The 19,999-nt window shown below is 36.7% G+C and overlaps 1 protein-coding gene across 1 annotated transcript; it reads right to left on the reverse strand.

The window, feature by feature from the left end:
• Nucleotides 1-1,581: 1,581 nt before the first annotated feature.
• On the reverse strand, nt 1,582-18,321 carry LOC149828236 (pumilio homolog 1-like). The gene is made up of 9 exons (XM_090016791.1): nt 17,402-18,321; nt 14,448-16,015; nt 14,216-14,357; nt 14,030-14,137; nt 6,837-7,049; nt 6,604-6,714; nt 4,962-5,156; nt 3,004-3,178; nt 1,582-2,069 (listed from the first exon to the last, which is right to left on the reverse strand). Exons 1-9 carry the CDS (start codon nt 18,032-18,034, stop codon nt 2,032-2,034), a joined length of 3,183 nt encoding a protein of 1,060 aa, XP_089872917.1. The 5' UTR covers nt 18,035-18,321; the 3' UTR covers nt 1,582-2,031.
• Nucleotides 18,322-19,999: the final 1,678 nt, after the last annotated feature.

Consider the following 19,999-nt stretch of genomic DNA (forward strand, 5'->3'; position numbering starts at 1 on the left):
TTTTTTTTTTTTGAAAGGCAAGCTGGGGTTAGGCAGACCCCTACCAGAACAACACCCACCTCATGTGTCAAGGGATTCGATCCTGGGCCTTCAGCTTGACACAGGATATCTCGGTGGTGAACTTACTAGTTACTAGGAGATGAAAAGTCTTAAAAATTTTATCAGCATTGGAAATAGCACAACAGTGGAGCCCGAATACTCCACCTGTTCATAAATCCTCTTCAAAAAGATGGCCCTTTGAGCAATCATGTGAATTTAAAAAAGTTACAAAATCATTCTCTTGCAGATGACTTTAGAAAGTGCAAAGAGCGTTAAAGTGTGTCTCATTACAAGAGGTGGTATTCTTATTACATCATCATTGTGTTTAAGATTTAATAGGAAAATAAACAACATAATGACTAAGGTTAGTAAATGGGTCTGGTTTACCCGGACCAAACCCTATAGGGTCCGGGCATGGTGATAAATAAGAACCGATTAAGACCTGGGTGCAGACCCAATGGTCCGATTAATACATAGATCAGGGTATAGTTTGTAAAAATTTATACCAGACCTGGGACCGACCTGAGTTCTAATTAAGACCAGCAATTTTTCAATGTAACAATGATAAAAAATATTATTTTATCAGGTATGATCAAGGTTTGGTTCATATAGTTTTTATCGGGTATGGGTATGGTTTCTCTTATAGTGGGCCCGATTAGACTCAGCTCCAGACCCAATATCATACCCAAAAATCAAGTCCAAATCTGGTTCCACCTAGATCCCAACCAAACCCGACCTGTTGACACACCTAATAATGACTCCCTTGGTAATTCCTACAATTCTGGGGAGGTATTCCATCAACAGATATTCACAAGTACATAATTCACTCAATCTGCCAAGTACAAGAAATATTTATAAATCTACGCATTTTAAACCAGACTATTTTCCAAGAAGTAGCCCAGAGTTTTGAATTTCAATAAATTTCCTTTTAAGAGTGTATCGACATAAATGGTGCAATCAACATTCAATGAGTCAGGGCCCTATGGTGTATGGTGTACCGCTATGATCTATTTTCCATACCTAAATATGCTTGGAATTAAATGTTTTAAATGTCAAACCAGCATTCCAGGAGCAAAAAACACTACTCTTCATCACCAACAAAAGGCTCCAAATGATATACATACTGAGGACATTTTTTATGCCGCTGCATGGCGGAGCACCCATCTCAACATTTCTCGAGATGGAGACCACACCCATATTGAGAAAGGCGATGATGGGTGGCTGTCAGCGGCGCCGCATATAATGTGTACACATACTTCAATGCATATATTTCTATCAAACACCTGCTCACAGAGCTGTATTTGTGGGCCTCAAGGATAAAAGAATATGGCAAGCTAATCAACAGAACCAGTTCAATGCAAATATTTTTATCCAAATACCTGTTCACAGAGCTGTACTAATCAACAGAACCAGTTCAAAGGAACCTTTAGAATTGCCTTCTAATATCACCCATAATATTCTATTTAAAAACATGATAAGGATGACTAATTGAAATAGTTAAATACGATAACAGCACATAATAATCCACGAGAATGCCAAAGAGACAAGAAAAAGCAAACTTAACCATAAAATTAACCATCAAATATTCAGGCTGACCCATACTCATAAGACAGAAAAGAAGAATAAATAAATAATCCCTCTGGGAAAAATTTTACTTAACCTAACCTAAACAACCTGATGGCTCTCCACATGGCGACATTTGTACAGTCACGTTACTTTAATTTACTACTAATTATCACCTCCCTTCTTTTTACAAGACCTTGTACAGTTTTTGTATCTTCTCTGCTACAATGCTTTTTTGCAGGGGCATGGGCATTTCACCATCTGGGCCTCTCAGCATCTCCTAACCTCTGTTTTTAGTAATAAACACCCTCATCTCAAGCTACACAATGTACAAGTTTCAGTACAAACAAACACCTTTATTTCCAAATGAAGCTTGTACACGCTCCAAGCCTTGGTTAGCTGTACAACATCCTTCACAATTCATCTCATCTAAGATGAATCTGAAGCTTGAACTCCAATTCGCCTTTCTGCAATTCACATCAAACATAGAGTCAACCATTACACTTAAAGAACATTAAAAGGCTATACAGACCAGTTAAGCCAGTGCAAGACTAATGCTACTCAGCACATTCTCCCCAGTTCATGGCATTTATCGACATTTTACTCGCCCAAGATGTAGAGTCTTAGATCGGAGTCTAAGCAAGAGAATTCAACAGGCTCATCTGTCATTTTAAGAGACTCAGATCGGAGTTTAAGAGAATTCAACAGGCTCATCTGTCATTTTAAGAGACATCAAAGTCATTTCAACCCATATTCGCAATAATGATGAAGATGATCTCAGGTTAATTAAAGCACCAATTGGTAAAGACTTTCTCAAAACATAAAACGGCAGTATTGCAGTCTTCAAACATGTATCGGGATATATGCATGCTATTCAAAGAAACAAGTCGACCCAACTTGGGACATGGAATAGACTAACAGGTTTTGGTCTGAACTTTGTAAACTGGGCTCATTAAGCCGCAGATTAGACTTAAGTGGCTTGACTGCATCGATCTCCATCTCAAAAGATTTCGGACCCAAGACAAGTCCTCTTCGAGGCTGAGGAGGTTCTTCCAACTAAATGTGCTGTACCTGATGGATACACCCAAGTCCATCCAAGATAACAAACAAAAGGACTCCAATGGGGAATGAGATCTAATCTCTGACAAAGTGTCAACTCAGGGATACAAACCCTAATTAGCTCCATGTGACAGGCAATGAGGCACCATCAAAGCAGACTTGATCATTGCCTACACAATTTACCAATTATCCCCATACTTTGACCAGATAAGTTTGCTAGTACAAATCTGGAATCGTGTCTGCATTGTAAATATTTTATATAAGCCAAGCTGCGGAGTTGGCATAGCCACCACAAAGCGATGAAGGGGACAAAAAGAACTTGGTAATATAAAACCCACATACCGCCAGCAGTTACAAGTTTCTCTACACGCGCCACAATATGTTTTCCATATGTGTACTTCTTCAAGGCATTCAAGTGAACCTTAATCCGCATAAGGATTAGCTCCCGTTGTTGGTCATCACAGGTTTCTAAAACTTTCTGCACGACATAGTTCGCAAACTGATCTTTCATCATTGCCTGAAGCCAAACACATTCAAAACAAAGCACATAAATACTAAAGAATATCAGCCTAGTCTTAGAAAAAGTATATAAACTTTATTTACGGGCTATAATCCAGACATGTCTCCATAATGAAATACCAGCCTTCAACAAGAACACAAATGTTGACAAGTGTCTATAAAAGACACATTAACCAAAACCCACAAAAGGGCACAAATAAGAAGGCACAAGAATAAAATGAATAATCTTTATTTAACTTCACATAAAATGCTTAAAAAGCATTAAAACAATTGGAAGGGGATGACCCCCATTTTTACACATGAATGAGCTCTCGGAATAGAGCTAAGAGAAGCACAAGAGAGTCATTGGAGCCAGTCCAACGGCTCTATTTGTAGCAGTTGGACTAGCTCCAACGGCTCTCAAACTAGTCAACAATATGTTGACTAGTTTAAGTCTAGTTCAAATGGAACTAGATACTAAAAAGGAAAATAAATAAAGAAAAAATATATTATATGAATATATATATATAATATACACATATACTACATGTATATACATTGGAATGTACACATAATATATATATATATATGCTTTTTAACAGTCTCATGATAGGAACTGCTTGGGTCAGTGTGCAGCCAGCTATGTACAATAGCTGTGCAGCATAAGCAACTTATACCATGCTGCTATCCAAGCTGGACTATGACTACAGCTACTCAAAATCATTGCATAGGACAAATGAAGTGGCAGAAGTTGTAGCCTGGTGAGTTTAATCGACTAAGTTGGTGCAGCTACTCAGAGGTTGAACCCATACACAGTTATTTAAATTGAGATTTTGGAGATTGCCAAGAGATAAGCATGAAGAATAAGGATTCAACTGGCAACTTACTTTATTCCATATCAAACATCAAATTCTGGAATGGTATATTGTCAACTCTCACAATCTTGTAACTAAAGATAGTTGCAACTTACAAGTAATTTTTGTCAGATAAAATGCTTTGGATAAAAGAAGAGTCCAAAAACTTGTCTTTGGAATGAAATGAAAGTCAATCACAAAGGACACAAAATAAAGATCAGCAAGCATGGTAGTGCATCTTTGATCTGCCCAAAATTCCTTCAATACACTAAGCTTTTGGATCATCTTTATTTTCACGGACAGATGCCAAGCATATAGTTTCAAACCACTTCATTCAAAGAATGCAGACTGCATACTTAAAGATACAATAGTCATGCAGTATTTGAACTTCATGTATTAAAGTTCAGTCGGCCAATTACCTCTGCCTGATTAATGTAGGAGAAGAAAAACTTGTCACTTAGAAGTCTAGCAATCATTTCAGTTTTTTCATGAAGAATATTCAGTTGAAGTGTGCCATCTTAACATCGCCACATGAACTAGGAACCATTATAAACTAAACAGAGCAGACATAGGAAATGTACAGACCTTAGTATCTTACCAATGACATCAAAGAACCATACATACCAGACTGCCCAACCAAGAGCAGGAAAAATACAAATGCTCATAAAATGATATCAATAATATAGTTAACGAGAAAAGGACTGTGATCTGACATTTGTTGCATACAAAATCAAGCCTGTAACATATGCTGCCATGCGTAAATGTGCAACAGATCTTTGCACAAATTGTTCTCTCGTTTCATATTGAATTCATTAATTACCACAATATTTTGTATGCAGCATACTTTATTGGCGAATTCTTTTATGATGTTTTTTATGAAATTGGTTGTGTAATTTTCAGATCAAAATTAAATACAAATACCATTTTAGAGAACATAAAATTACAAACCTGCAAGGGCTCATTTTCATCAGTGGAACCAAGCATCTCACTGACCAAAATCTGCCGCTCTGCTGGCCCGCTGAATGTCAAACATTTCTCAACCACATTAGAAGCAAACTTCTGTTGACTCATTTGAACTATCTGTCCAGCTAATTTCTTGATTATAGCTGAACGTTCAAGTGGTTTTCCATGCTCCAGAACATGCTGTTTCCAATACAATTGATACCAGAATGTAAGTCTCAGAAAACATAAACACCACATACAAATGAGAGAAATAAAATGTAGAATTGCACAAGCCAAAACCACGATAGGATATACAGAAAGTCGTGCATGAAGACAACTTAGAGTAGTTATAAAAACATCCGGAAACTCATATAATCAGACATCAGAGCTAACCTATAATTCATCCTGAGAACGAAAGCTTCTCATGCATGCAAGCATCTGTTAGTATGTGTAGTATAAAACAGTCAATAGAATATCTGATTCATGAATTTTTAGAAAGCAGAAATCTTAGGTTGACGTCACTTTTTCTATTAGATAAGTTTCCTTATGTTAGATAAACCCATCGGATTTGTACAATAAGAAGAAAATAAAAATCATAAAAAATTCTGTTAATAGTTAGATGATCCCTATAGGATACAATCAGCAATAATTAATTATAAAGGATGGATAGACTCGTAAAACAGCAGCAGCCACATGTATTCTAACTGCACAAAATGTAACACACACTTATGTAGATATTGGCCAAAAAGCATCTTTGATTTTTCAACTAACAGTTTTCAAGGAACTTGGGCATGGAATCTGCAATTGTACTAGCAGAAATATCAGTTTCCCCTACTACATTAGAATATCTCATTGCTCACACAAGAACTGCTCTGACTGGAAATTCTACTTACACCAAAGTTGAAGCTCAAATGGAGCACTAAGAAGGTGACTTTGTCCTCCAAGGCTCCAACCACACATAGTGTGGAGCAGGATGTAATATCACCCTAATGTCTTGAAGAAGGCTATCCAAAAAGTATAAATTGATGAAAAATGAAGCAGCCTTCAGTTCTTACAGTAGCTCCCACATCTCAAAATTCTTGCCAATTCGTGGTCTAGAATCCACAACTTGGTGACTAGAGAAAAGTCAATGTAGTAGCGATACATCATATGCAGTAAGTTCATGTATTTAAATAACAATGTGCAACAATGTATTACAGGCAGTACTCAAATTCATTAACAGTATTATTAGACAGCATCCAAATGACTTATTGTATGTGTCTAACATAAGTCCTAGCTTGGAAACTTAGAGGAATAAAAGCTTGAAAACCCTGAAAAAACCCAATCTTGTAAGAGAAGACTATTGCCAGCCCAACATTTATTAACAACAAAAAAGTCATGACCCAAATGGAAATCAAAGTGGACTAAGGCAATAGTTAGTCGATAAAAGAACTCCATTTACCCATGGCAACAGTATGCACTTCAAAAACTATTCATTATCTGGAAAAGAAAGTTCTCATCAACAAAAACAATTAAGACTTCTATGGCAAAGCCAATTTGTTCTGCATCACCTTCATAGTATCATCACAGACAGACGATACAAAGGACTTCTTTAAAAAATGTCACCATGTTGGAACTTGACAAATGGGAAAATGACTCATAGACACACCTGAACAACATAATTTCCATACTGGTCCTGTGCTAGCATGCATACGGACTGCAGAATCTCATCCATCATGATACGCTGTGTTTTCAGATCACTGCAATGCTCTAGCACTCTCTGTTACACAAACAGAAGCATTTACTTTTCAAAGATGGAAAAAGAAACAATAGTACAATAAAAAGGAATTTTCTATAGTTAGAGGGTATTAAAAGATCAAATAAAAAAGAATGGCTCAAGACCTGGATGACACGGCAACCATATGGATGTGTTGATAATGTCACTACTTGATCATAAAATGAAGAGATAATAAACTGAATTGCATCTTGAGGGATGCATTCAATGCACTTTTGGATAACATGGTTCCCATTTTGATCCCGTACACATCGCATGACATGGCCATCAAGCTCTGAGACCATTTTAGTCTGCTGGTCCAAATCCACCACTTCAATGGCCTGCATACCACAGTTTAAGTGTAATGTAAAGGTGAAGGACTACATTGTGCTCATCACACAAAAAAACACAATGCCACATGTCAATCAAGAAGCACCCACTTCACACAGTATATCACTACGTATCCAATGTCAACATGACATGACACAGGACACAACACTAGACACACCATGACACTTCATGAACATGTCGGATACGGTCAACACTGTGTTCCTAACTTCATTCTTTTTCTTTCTTTCAATTAAGGTCTTCATTGTTTGCTTTCTAGTTACTAGTACCTTCTTCCTTTTATAATTTGTCAACGTTTATATATCAATTTTATATTAATCATAGTGGATTAGAATTGTTGTTAAGAATTTGCACATGCACAAAGTTTATATATATATATATATAAAGAGAGAGAGAGAGTAGGGGGTAGCTGCCTACTCCAATCCGTGCCTACCAACAGCCTATTAGGCTTCTGAAAGGTATTTTTTCATGTTTTTCTCAAATCTGACCTTAAAGATGTGTTCTACATGCTTGGTTTTATAGGAATGGACTCTTGGAACATCTGATTCCAACACATGGGCAGGTTTCTGTAAGGTTTGAAAATCGATGGCCCATAATTTTCATACATATAGACACCCCACAAGACTTCATGAAAATGTCAGATACAGTCAACACTGTGTTCCTAACTTCATTCCTTTTCTTTTTTTCAATTAAGGTCTTCATTCTTTGCTTTCTACTAGTTACTTGTACCTTTTTCTTTTTATAATTGGTCAATGTTTATATGTCAATTTTTTACTAATTATAGTGCCCTAGAATTGTTGTTAAGAATTTGCAATATATATATATATAGTGAGTAGGGGGTAGCTGCTTACTCCGATCCATGCCTACCGCCAGCCTACCAGGTTTCTGAAAGGTATTTTTTCATGTTTTTCTCCAATCGGACCTTCCAGATGTGTTCCACATGTTTGATTTTATAGAAATGGATTCTTGGAACGTCTAATTGTGACATGTAGGCAGGTTTTTATAAGGTTTGAAAATCGACGGTCTATAATTTTCATAAATATTCAAACTGAAAAAATCATGTTTTTTCATAAAAAAAATCCAAGTGTCATTTTCTAGCAAATCGACCATGTTGAATGCATCTGCAGGGTCAGATCTGCACAAAACACCCTGAAAACCCCCCACTCGCTCACAGTAGGAACTTTCGTAGGCACTTATTCACCACTCATATATATATATATATATATATATATATATATATATATATATATATATATATATATATATATATATATATATATATATATATATATATAATCACTAGAATATGAGAACTAGTGTGTGATCTACATGTTTGGTTTTATAAGAACCTGCTTTTGAATCATCCGATTTTGATGCATAAACGAGATTTTTTTAAGGCTTTAAAATCAATGGCTCATAATCTTCATAAATATTCAAGCATTCAAAAACACATTTTTTTGTCAAAAATACAAGATCCAATGGTTGATTTCTAGCAAATTCACCATGCCAAGCACATCCACATGGTTGGATTTGCAAAAAAAGTGTTGGAAATACCCGTATTTCTAGTTCTCATATTCTAGTGGCATATATATATATATATCCTTTGAATCAAATTGATTTAATGAGAAAACTTACTTCAATATGAGCCATTGAATTTTAATCCCTCCAAAAACATATTTGAAACAACATGAAAAACGCATTGCTTAGCTACTAAAAAGCATGCTTTGACTTGAGTTGGCTTAATGAAAAACTGAATATTTTATCATCATTTTTTAGTGTAATACAAGACCTTGTTTGTCCAAGGTTACCGGAAACGCTATAAGACTCAGTGAAGCGCACTTCCCCAAAATGTGTTTCGGAAGCGCAAAACATGTTGCTTCCGAAATGCGTAGGGAAGCAACCCTTTTAAATGAGAAGCTCGCTTCTCAATATTAGGAAGTGAGTTTTCTTTTTTGGGGGAGCTTGGAGTCTTTAACAATTTTTTTTTTGCCCAATATCGAGAAAACTTGATTCCTATTCGCTTCTCACTTGAATCCTAGGTTGCTTCCCTCTTATGTAGTCAAAAGCTCCAACTAGGCACCGACTAGTCGATCTAGGATAAGTAAAATGCCTAGGTTTTGCTATTCCTAGGTGGGTACCTTAAAGGGTACCAATTTTGACGACTAAGGCGCCTAGTTGGCGAATAAGCACAAGGACAGTTTAGTTATTTATTATTCATATATATATATATATATATTATATGTATGTGTGTGTGTTTGTGTGATTTGTTATGTGAAATCATGAAAACATGCTTAGTTATTATATTTATATATATATATATATGTGTGTGTGTGTGTGTGTGCTACTTTGCTTTTGAGATTTTTTATGTGAAATATTGAAAGCATGCACAGTTAATTTTAATTGATTATGTTTTTTATATGTGTGTTACTTTGTTATTGATGATTTTTTTTATAAAAGCCTGAATGCATGTTTAGCATTATGAATTATGTAATGTTATTTATATATGTATGTGTTAACGTGCTTCTGTGAAAGATTGAAAGCATATTTTGTTGATTATACTGAATATGTTAAGAATAATTGAATATATACATATATATATATATATTTGTGTGTGTGTGTGTACAATTATATATATGTATAGTCTGGTTATGTATATTAATATAATTTGTTAAAGCATGTGTCATTTTGTACTTTGTAATGAAATATGCTTATTAGTAAAAGAATTAAACATATTTTTATGTACTTCTTTATATTTAATTGGGGTACCGACTAGTCCCGCCTAGTCCTCGACTAGTCTTTTTAGGAGTCGACCGAGTAGGCCCCGCCTAGTGCTTTTACTACATAGCTTCCCTCTTTGTTTCCTCTTCGCTTCCGAGACAATTTCTGGTTCGCTTTTAGGTCGTCTCACGCTTCTCGTTTCCTAAAATTTTAGAAGTGCCTCGCTTCCCGCTTCCTGGACTGACAACTCTGGTTTTTATTAATTATTTAAAAACACACTGAATCACGAAAAATACCCAATCTGGCACATGTTTTCCACTAAAAGATTATGATAAAAGACATCTACAGGTTTGAACTTTGAAGTAAGTAAAACACACCTGCAACTATGATTTTTTGAATGGACCTGATAAAAAAGCTCTCTCTCTCTCTCTCTCTCTCTCTCTCTCTCTCTCTCTCTCTCTCTCTCTCTCTCTCTCTATATATATATATATATATATATATATATATATATATATATATATATATATGTGTGTGATCACATGTCCATGTCCTAGTTTTACAGAAAACACACAAAGTGGTTGCTTATGTGTGATTTCTGCGCTAAAAAATGAAGCATGTTCATGAAATTTTTGTACTTTAAAAACGAAGATCTGACGATGTTGCTGAAGTGCAAGGTGAAACCAAAAAGCAATACATTTTAAGCTTTAAGAAGATAAAGTGAAAAGTGCATTGAATCAATTGGAAATCGATATACATTGAATCATTTATGAAGCCATGTAAGAAATTCATGTTATATACTGAGAATACAAAAAGAAATTTTTGTACAAGTGAAGATCGTAGTCAGTAAACCATGTTATCCTACTAGAAAACCTCTACATCACATAATGTAAAGAATAACAAAAGTATAAATGCAATAGAACATTAAAAAACAAGAATTATTAATGCATATTTTCAAATATGAATGACATTTAATCTTACTTTTGGACACCAAAAAATGAAAGGGTCATTTGAAAAAAACTAGTTTTCTCTATGATTCAAATTCATACTCAATAAACTATGTAATTCAGAACCATAATTAGTCTTTTTAAACTCTTATCCAAATGCACACACACCCATAGCTGTCATCAATTTAATCATTGTTGATGACCAGTTCTGAAATTTACCTCTCTCTCTCTCTCTCAACCACATTAAATATCTCTCTAAACTTGAGAAACCCCAAAAGTTCAGCATATCTAAATCCTACAATGTGCTGTTATTAGAATGCATACAGACCCATTTGACGCACATGAAACCAACCCAAATAGATGGTCACGCAAATGGAAAAGGATGAGTCATTGATTCCTCTTTGTTTTGGAAGCAGGCTGCTTCCCACTTCCAAAGAGCACTTTCCAAGAAGCATGATTATTAATGTTGCAAGGAGGCTTCTATTCATGCATGGGCACACACATGAACACATGCACACATGCACAGTGGTTGCAGAAGTATGATAACTACATTAGAAAAGAAGCTTGATTGTTGAAAGCATGAGCATGAATACGACGTTTTGTAGTGAATAAGTTGCCAAGATTCTGCAGTAATCAATGGAATTAGCTTCGTTGAATATTGCAAACGTATATTTGAGGCCCTACAGTCAAACTAGAGTATAGGGCAGAGAAACAAAACAAACTCCAATACATAAGAAAATCCTTATATAAACCGAAAACTTCATACAACGAACAAATTGTCATCAATTATTCTAACCTCTTAATTTCAAACAAAAAGAAATGGAAACATGGAATTGTTTGAAACCTTTTTGAAATAGAATCCCCAATCCAATTAGATTAAGGAAAGCAACTACACATAAAGAGGTTTGAAATCTTTCATCATATGACAAGAGTTACCATCAGTGTTATCAAAAACGTGCCTTGAGGAGCAAAAGGCGTGCCTCGCCTTGAAGCGCGACCCTCTATGCCTCAAGGCGCAAAAAAAAAATTACAACAAGATTTTTGTAGGTTAATCTCATATATTTTCCAGTTATTTCAGTTATGTAATCAGTTTCTTAGTATATTACTATATTTTAACTTTTGTTGGTTAATCTCGTATATTTTTCAGTTATTTCAGTTATGTAATTAGTTTCTTAATATATTTTAACTTTTGTTGGTCAATCTCATATATTTTCCAGTTATGTAATCAGTTTTTTAGTTACTTTTATATGTTAATCTCATATTTTTTAGAATAATCTCATATATTTTAACTTTTGTAGGTTAATCTCATATATTTTAACTTTTGTAGGTTAATCTCATATATTTTTCAGTTATTTCAGTTTTGTAATCAGTTTCTTAGTATATTTTAACTTTTGTTGGTTAATCTCATATAATTTCCAGTTATGTAATCAGTTTTTAGTTACTTTTATATGTTAATATCATATTTTTTAGAATAATCTCATATATTTTAACTTTTGTAGGTTAATTTCATATATTTTCCAGTTATTTCAGTTATGTAATCAGATTCTTAGTATATTACTATATTTTAACTTTTTTCAGTAATTTCAGTTATGTAATTAGTTTCTTGATATATTTTAACTTTTGTTGGTTAATCTCATATATTTTTCATTTATGTAATCAGTTTTTTAGTTACTTTTATCTGTTAATCTCATATTTTTTAGAACAATCTCATATATTTTAACTTTTGTAGGTTAATCTCATATATTTTCCAGTTATTTCAGTTATGTAATCAGTTTCTTAGTATAGTTTATTTTTTGTTGGTTAATCTCATATATTTTCCAGTTATGTAATCAGTTTTTAGTTACTTTTATATGTTAATCTCATATTTTTTACAATAATCTCATATATTTTAACTTTTGTAGGTTAATCTCATATATTTTTCAGTTATTTCAGTTATGTAATCAGTTTCTTAGTATATTTTAACTTTTGTTGGTTAATCTCATATATTTTCCAGTTATGTAATCAGTTTTTTAGTTACTTTTATATGTTAATCTCATATTTTTTTGAATAATCTCATATATTTTAACTTTTTTTGGTTAATCTCATATATTTTTCAGTTATGTAATCAGTTTCTTAGTATAATTTATCTTTTGTTGGTTAATCTCATATATTTTTCAGTAATGTAATCATTTTTTTAGTTACTTTTATATGTTAATCTCATATATTTTAGAATAATCTCTTATATTTTAACTTTTGTAGGTTAATCTCATATATTTTCCAGTTATTTCAGTTATGTAATCAGTTTCTTAGTATATTTTAACTTTTGTTGGTTAATCTCATATATTTTTCAGTTATGTAATCAGTTTTTTAGTTACTTTTATATGTTAATCTCATATGTTTTAGAATAATCTCATATATTTTAGCTTTTTTTGGTTAATCTCATATATTTTCCAGTTATGTAATCGGTTTCTTAGTATATTTTATCTTTTGTTGGTTAATCTCATATATTTTCCAGTTATGCAATCATTTTTTTAGTTAATTTTATATATTAATCTCATATTATTTAGAATAATCTCATATATTTTAACTTTTGTAGGTTAATCTCATATATTTTCCAGTTATTTCAGTTATGTAATCAGTTTCTTAGTATATTTTAACTTTTTTGGGTTAATCTCATATATGTTCCAGTTATGTAATCAGTTTTTAGTCACTTTTATATGTTAATCTCATATTTTTTAGTACTTATTTGAGATTTTCTATTTCTTATTGGTTGTTATTTCATCAATAAAGCATTTCTTTATTTATTTATATTTTAAAATATTTTTTATAGTTTTTTTTAAGTTTTCAAAAAAATTGAGGCTTACGCTTTACGCCTCGCCTTGGTTTTTGGTGGAGCGCCTCGCTACGCCTCAACGCTTTTCACAACACTGGTTACCATTGTAAATGAACCAAAAGCTTATAAGTGACAATTTCTAAATACATCAATCACATTGCAGAAATTCAGATTCTACATTCAGAAACACAGGAAGCCTAGAAAATCTTCCAAGAGTTCTCGATCCTTTTTCATGGTATCTACATATCATAAACTCTCTGAACCAACACAACAAACTACTGATCCTTTAAATTTGAAAACTAGGCCACATAAGTTCTTTATCCGATCTGTATTAGTTGTATGTAAAGCAGTTTCATCATCTCCATAAAAGAACACATGAGAGCACAGGGGCATCCCACTAAATATTCTTGTCACCAGAAACAAGAAAAACAACCTAAAAGAACTATGATATATATATATATGATTTTAAGCTGCATGATCATAAAAGAGATAGAACTACCTTCTGGATTACTCTGCAACCATACATCTGAAGGCTCAGGGTCAATACATGACCAGTGAGTTTGTCAGCTAGTTCCCTTCTCTGGACAGTGGTCCCATGCTCAAAAAACTGACGCATCAAAAATGTATGTCATGATGTTGAAATGGTGCAAACATCCAATCAGGGTAAAAGCAGATAACATAGTACCTTCTGGATTACATAATTCCCAAAAACATCAGTCATCAAGGAAAGAGCTTGAGGGATTATTTCTTGGAACACCATGTTTTTCTCCTCAATTGTTGCAGTTTCTAATTTTTGTTGAATGAACCTGCTCCCGTACTGATCAGCACTGTTTTATACAGATACAAACACTTTAATATATTTCCACATACCTGCCACTAAACTACTGGTAAAAGTGACTTGAATTGAAAGTGAATACCTGAATTCAACAACATGGCCAGCAATTTCCGACAGCATAAAACATCTAGTTTTGTTGCTCTTAAATTCCTCCAGCAAGGAGGCTGTAAAACCTTCTTCCATGTTACCTCCATTGTCCGGGTGCCAGGATCCCATGACACCTCCACCCAAGCCCCTTATAACAGAAGGAAAACGTAGATTTCTTTCGTTCTGCCTGAGAGCAGGACTTCCTGGCCCCCCAGGAGAACCAGGGAGGACAGAACTACCTAATGAGCTTGCCGGATATGGCATACCAAGCCCATAGGGAGGACTCCCGTAGTATGCAAGATTCAAACCACCAGTCTTGCCTATAAACGGCATATTATATTGTGATTTTTGTGCAAGCAATGCTCCAAGGTAGCCCTTCTGCAATAAATCCACATAAGAATTCCCCATATAATTTCTATCTATAGAAGGATCATTAAAATTCGCAGCAATCTGCGCAGCGTATTCTGAGTTCCTCTGCAAAGACTGCATATACAAAGGGTCCATTGCAGGCACCTGGAGGGCAGTTGCAGCGTGGCTTCCAAGTCGACTGAGATTTTGTATATCTGTTGCCCCTGTCAAAGTTGCACCTGAAAGAATGCCTGCACTGATTGCTCTTGAATCCATTCCAGGGGCTAACATTGATGCAGCACTATCATATAAAGGAGGCAAATTGGAAGCACTAAGCTGATTTGTCATCATTGTTGACAACAATGGATTAACAGCATATGCACCCAGACCATAACCTGCAAAGGCATCATTTGAAAGATCCATGTTCTGATAAAGAGCAGAAGAACCCACTGGACTGGTAGCAGAATCAGCAGTTGCTGCTTTCCTGTATGAATTACCAGAAGCCACAGTTCGTTTAGGCAAGTCAATCTGCCCATTGGATGTCAGTGATGAATTGTTTACGTCTACAACAGCTCCATTGCTTCTAGCCAAATCCGCATATGAAGCTTTTACAGGTTTAGGAGCGACAGGCAAATTTAAAGCTTCGGATTCTGAACTTTTCAAGTATGGGTGTCGCTTGCCATTGCTTTGACTGCTTCGCAAATCAAACAGGAAACTTGAGTGACCTTCAATTTCCTGATGAAGCTGTGAGTGCAAGTGACGATCCTCATCTACCATATCATTCTTGGAAAGACTCATCCCTGACAGAGCATTTGCAAGGTCTGCTGATTCTGCCATATTTGATGGAGTGTGACTTAATGAGTTTGGACCTCCAACAGTTTTTTTATCAGAAGAAACAAAACGTCCTCCAACAGGCAGAAGACCAGCGTTGCTAGAGCTTGCAACATGATGGGGATCTGGAGTGGTACTTCTTGAAAGTGATGCACCTAGGGCAGACGCAAAAGCATGAGATGCTGATGAACCAAGGCTCTGTATCCCACCTGGGCCTTGCATGGTTGTACCAGACTGCAGACTATCCATAGATGCTCTCTCATGATGAAGATGTCCAAATGTTGGCTCATTAGAGCCTAATGGATCAACACCATCACCAAAAGCATTGCGGCTTGCTGGACGAGATGGATGACCTGGGGCAGGGCTAGAGCGGCCCAGGTCCTCCTGCAATCATAAGCCAAAACTTAAAGAGAGAGAGAGAGAGAGCATAAAGGCCTTTCAATATCGAAAAAAAAGTGAAAGCCTGTAAATTGTTCAGCTCACAAACAGACTTATGTTCACATGATATACTTATTCACATGTAACTTTGCACCAAGCACAAAGCCATTGGAAAATACATTTATGTGTTTTCAATAGAGATATTATAGAACAAATAAATATATTTGAAAATATATACCACACAATCACAGGTTCTGTAGATAGATTTAATTTTTCTGTACCATACGTATAAGTTTAGAGAATGAACCCTCAGGCACTTTTCCTAGCATACTTCTAGAGATGCACTAGGTCGATAGGAAAACAGTCTTGCAACTTCTAAATCCTCTTGCTTGCAGACGCGTGTGGATAAAGGATCATAGACGAAACCTCTAATAAGATATGGTTGCGTACTTAAGAAATAAAGGAATCTGAAGCCTGGAAACTTTGATGACATATGCTTAACATAGAAAAAAACATCTTACAAAGTGGTGCTAATTTTTCTAACATGAAAAAGAATAAAAAGTGAGTGCGTGCGTGTGTGTCAACCCAAAAGAAAAGGAAAATTGCTTCCCCGGAAACTAACTTGATAACCCTTTTCAAAATGCAGAATATATTCATAGATTAAGCAATGAGAGCCTAATATGGTTTCAAAGGAAATCATTCATTTTTTTAAATCTTTTGCAACCAAGCAAAACCTTATTATTGAAGAATGCCACATTCAACAGAAACACTGTCTAAAACACATATTCTTTTTTTATTCCCCAATAAAAATATATATTACAGAAGAATAACATATGCAAAAGAAACATTGTTTAAAGCAACAGTAAGATAAAAAGACAAAAGAAAAAAGTACAAAGCATTTTTATGCAAGTACCGTACAGAGCATCTATCGCTTCCCTGTTATCAAGATCCAAGAGACATCCACGACACACTTACCATACTCTGATGTGAAATCATCTGAAGAACGGCCTTTACAGCAGGATTGATGCCCAAAACAATTTACATCCAAACTTATTTAAAAGATAGAGATATCCTTCTCTATCCTCATGAACCTCAAAATGATCGTTCAGACGATTCAGGTGAAACAATGATGAAGTAAAAGATGAAGTAGATAGGTCAAAACTATCCCAACAATGCATAACACTATATACAATTCTCACGATACAGAGCCTGTGAACTTTCGCTATTAGTTAGATCGAACACCAACCACAAAAGAACATGAACCACTCAAGAATACGCAATCACGCAATTGAATAAAAGTATACCTTATTTGAATCACTCAATCCATAAGAAACCACAGCCAGAAAATTTATAAAAGAAAAAAAAATCATGAGTAATCGAAGGAAAATTCACCTGTAGGATATCCCCAAAGCTCTTCTGCCTAGGTCCCAACCCCAACCCAGAGAGCCCGATCAGTCCATCCCCGCTGCGCTCAAGCCACTCGGCAGTGGACGGCTGCCTTGCCTCCTCTGCTGGCGAATTGAACCCCGGGTGAGACGAGAACAACGACCTGTTTCCCCCGTCACCCTCCGCTCCACCGGATAGGTTCACCTTCCGCCTATCCCCGATTCCTCCGAGAAGCGAGCTGCTGCCGGAGGCTGCCTCCAACCGCTGCGCGAACCTCCAGTCCTCCTTGGACAGCGCCGGTGGCGGCAGCCTCGGATTGAGGTTGACGTGAGAGTAGTAATAGGAGAGGTACGCCGGATCATTCCTTATCTCCTCATCGGAGCCGGCAAGCACACTGGCCGCCACTGCAGCGGCGGCACCCTCGCTGTAGAGCCCCCCGACGGCCACGAGCGAGCCCTCCACTGTTGGCGGCGCGCTCCCACTCCGGAAGAGGCTGAGTTCCCTCTCCCGCTCGCTCACCTCCTGCTTCCGCTGCTCCCTCAGCAGGAACCCAATCTCCTTCCCCAAATCCTCACCGAATGACCCCTCGCCCCGATTCTCCCCGATTCTCCCCGGCCTCATCCCCATTTCGGACATCATCCTCACGCGGCTCTCAGCAACCCATCACACACGCCGTTATCCCTCAATCTCCTCCCGGAAACCCCCGGAAAAAACGCGAAATAACAAGAAAAAACAGTAATTTCTACGCCGACGGCGAGAAACCAGAACCATTTACCGAGGAGAGCCGATCGCTCCGGGAATCGCCCAGGGAGGAGAACCGGCCGAGATTTTCCGGTCACGATCGGGATGATCGGCGATCAGGCGGCGATCCTTCCCCATTCTTCTTCTCTGCGGTTTCTCTTTTTCGTACTCTGTGTTGAGCGTACGAAAAAGAAGAGGGAAAACGGTCTGGTGCGAAGGGGATGATAAGCACGAGGCTCGGACAAGAAAGACCGTACGATCGGCCCCACGGACGGCTCGGATCGCCCCTCGAGGTTGCCGGCTTCTTGAAAGACCGCTCTTTAGGGTTTTATTTTCCGCTTAAAACATGCAATAGATTTCCGTATCGAATCCCCACATCACCATGTGATAATATTATATTTTCCTGACTAACTGATGCATTTTCATATAAAGACTTTTTATACAAACATTTTAACGTGTACATATTTACGAATTGTTCCCCATAATACCCTTTTCTTCCCTGAAAACCTGTTTGTCTTGACATTAGTGTACGCATGGGTTTCTCTTCTTTCTCTGTGAAAGGAATTTTTTAATACATAGTGGATAGGGACAGATGCATCATGCACCCTTGTGCTTAACTGCCACGTCATTCGATACTGAGTGGGGCCCGCTTAGTATTTTCTTTGCTTATTGGGGCTCGGGGTATACGCACGTGTCTGATGTCGACACACGTACGGCGTATAATGCTGCGTAGCATACGCTGATTTTGGGTTTAGGATTCTTTGTTAGTTTGAATGACGGAAATACCCCTATCCTTTTTAATTTTCTTTTTTTTACTTTGGAGTTCGAATGTTCGATGAGGTCTTGACTTTTAATTGGGATGTCAACGGATCGGGTTTGACCGAACCCGACCCGTACTAAACCCTATCGGGTTACGTTTTGGTGATAAATAAGAAGACCTGATTAGAATTCGGGGACTCAAAGGGCCCTATTAATATATGAAGCTGGGTATGGTTTGTCAAATTTCATACTAGACCCGGGTTCAGATCAAAATCCAAAAATTTTCAACCTAAACATGACAAAAAATATTGTTTTTAATGGGTATGGTCCAGGTTTGGTTCATGTAATCCTTAAAGGATCCAAGTATGGTTTCTCTTATTGTGGGATCGATTATACCAGGGTCCGGATCCAGTACCATCATCTCAAGTCAGTTTGGGTCTGATTCTACATAGGTCCGAACCGAACCTGACCCATTGACATCACTAATTTTGAGGGTGTTTTGACTCTAGAGTTTCAGGAAAGCATGTGACTAGGGGTGGCAATCGTGTCGGGTTGGCGGGTCGACCCGACGGGTTGGCGGGTCAGCATACCTCAACCCGAACCCGACCCGATTATTAAACGGGTCGGCTGTTGCAAACATGAACCCGGCCCGTTTAATAAACGGGTAACCCGACACGACCCGCCAACCCATTTAATAAATGGGTTGGGTCGGGTAAACGGGTTCTCAGGTTTGCGGGTCGGGTTGGCGGGTTGACCCACCCGCCTAACCCGTTTATTAAACGTGTCAGCCGGGTTGGCATACCCCTAACACGAACCTGACCCGTTTAATAAACGGGTTAGGCGGGTCAACCCTTTTATTAAACGGGTTCATTTTTTCCAAACCCGAACCCGCCTAAGAGGCGGGTTGGCGGGTCATGTCAGGTTTTGCCACCCCCTACTTGTGACCAAGTTGTCAAACAAGCTAAGCTGCTCTCGGCTGATGTTCGGCTTATAAAGAGTTCATTTGAACTCGTAAAATAGGCTCTGCAAGCTGAATATGAACAATATGTACTTGGATCGGCTAAACTTATATAAGCTCATTAAGTATTAAAAAAAATATTTTAC

Source organism: Nuphar pumila, chromosome 9, assembly GCF_984573655.1.
Source record: "Nuphar pumila chromosome 9, dmNupPumi1.hap1.1, whole genome shotgun sequence".
Lineage (NCBI taxonomy): Eukaryota > Viridiplantae > Streptophyta > Magnoliopsida > Nymphaeales > Nymphaeaceae > Nuphar > Nuphar pumila.

Excerpts from the sequence above, each read along its gene's own strand:
- LOC149828236 (XM_090016791.1), bottom strand. The coding sequence starts at position 18,034 with ATGATGTCCGAAATGGGGATGAGGCCGGGGAGAATCGGGGAGAATCGG. Across the intron at positions 16,016-17,401 it reads GCTTTGGGGATATCCTACAG|GAGGACCTGGGCCGCTCTAG; the intron begins GTGAATTTTCCT and ends TTATGATTGCAG. Across the intron at positions 3,179-4,961 it reads ATGAAAATGAGCCCTTGCAG|GCAATGATGAAAGATCAGTT; the intron begins GTTTGTAATTTT and ends GTTTGGCTTCAG.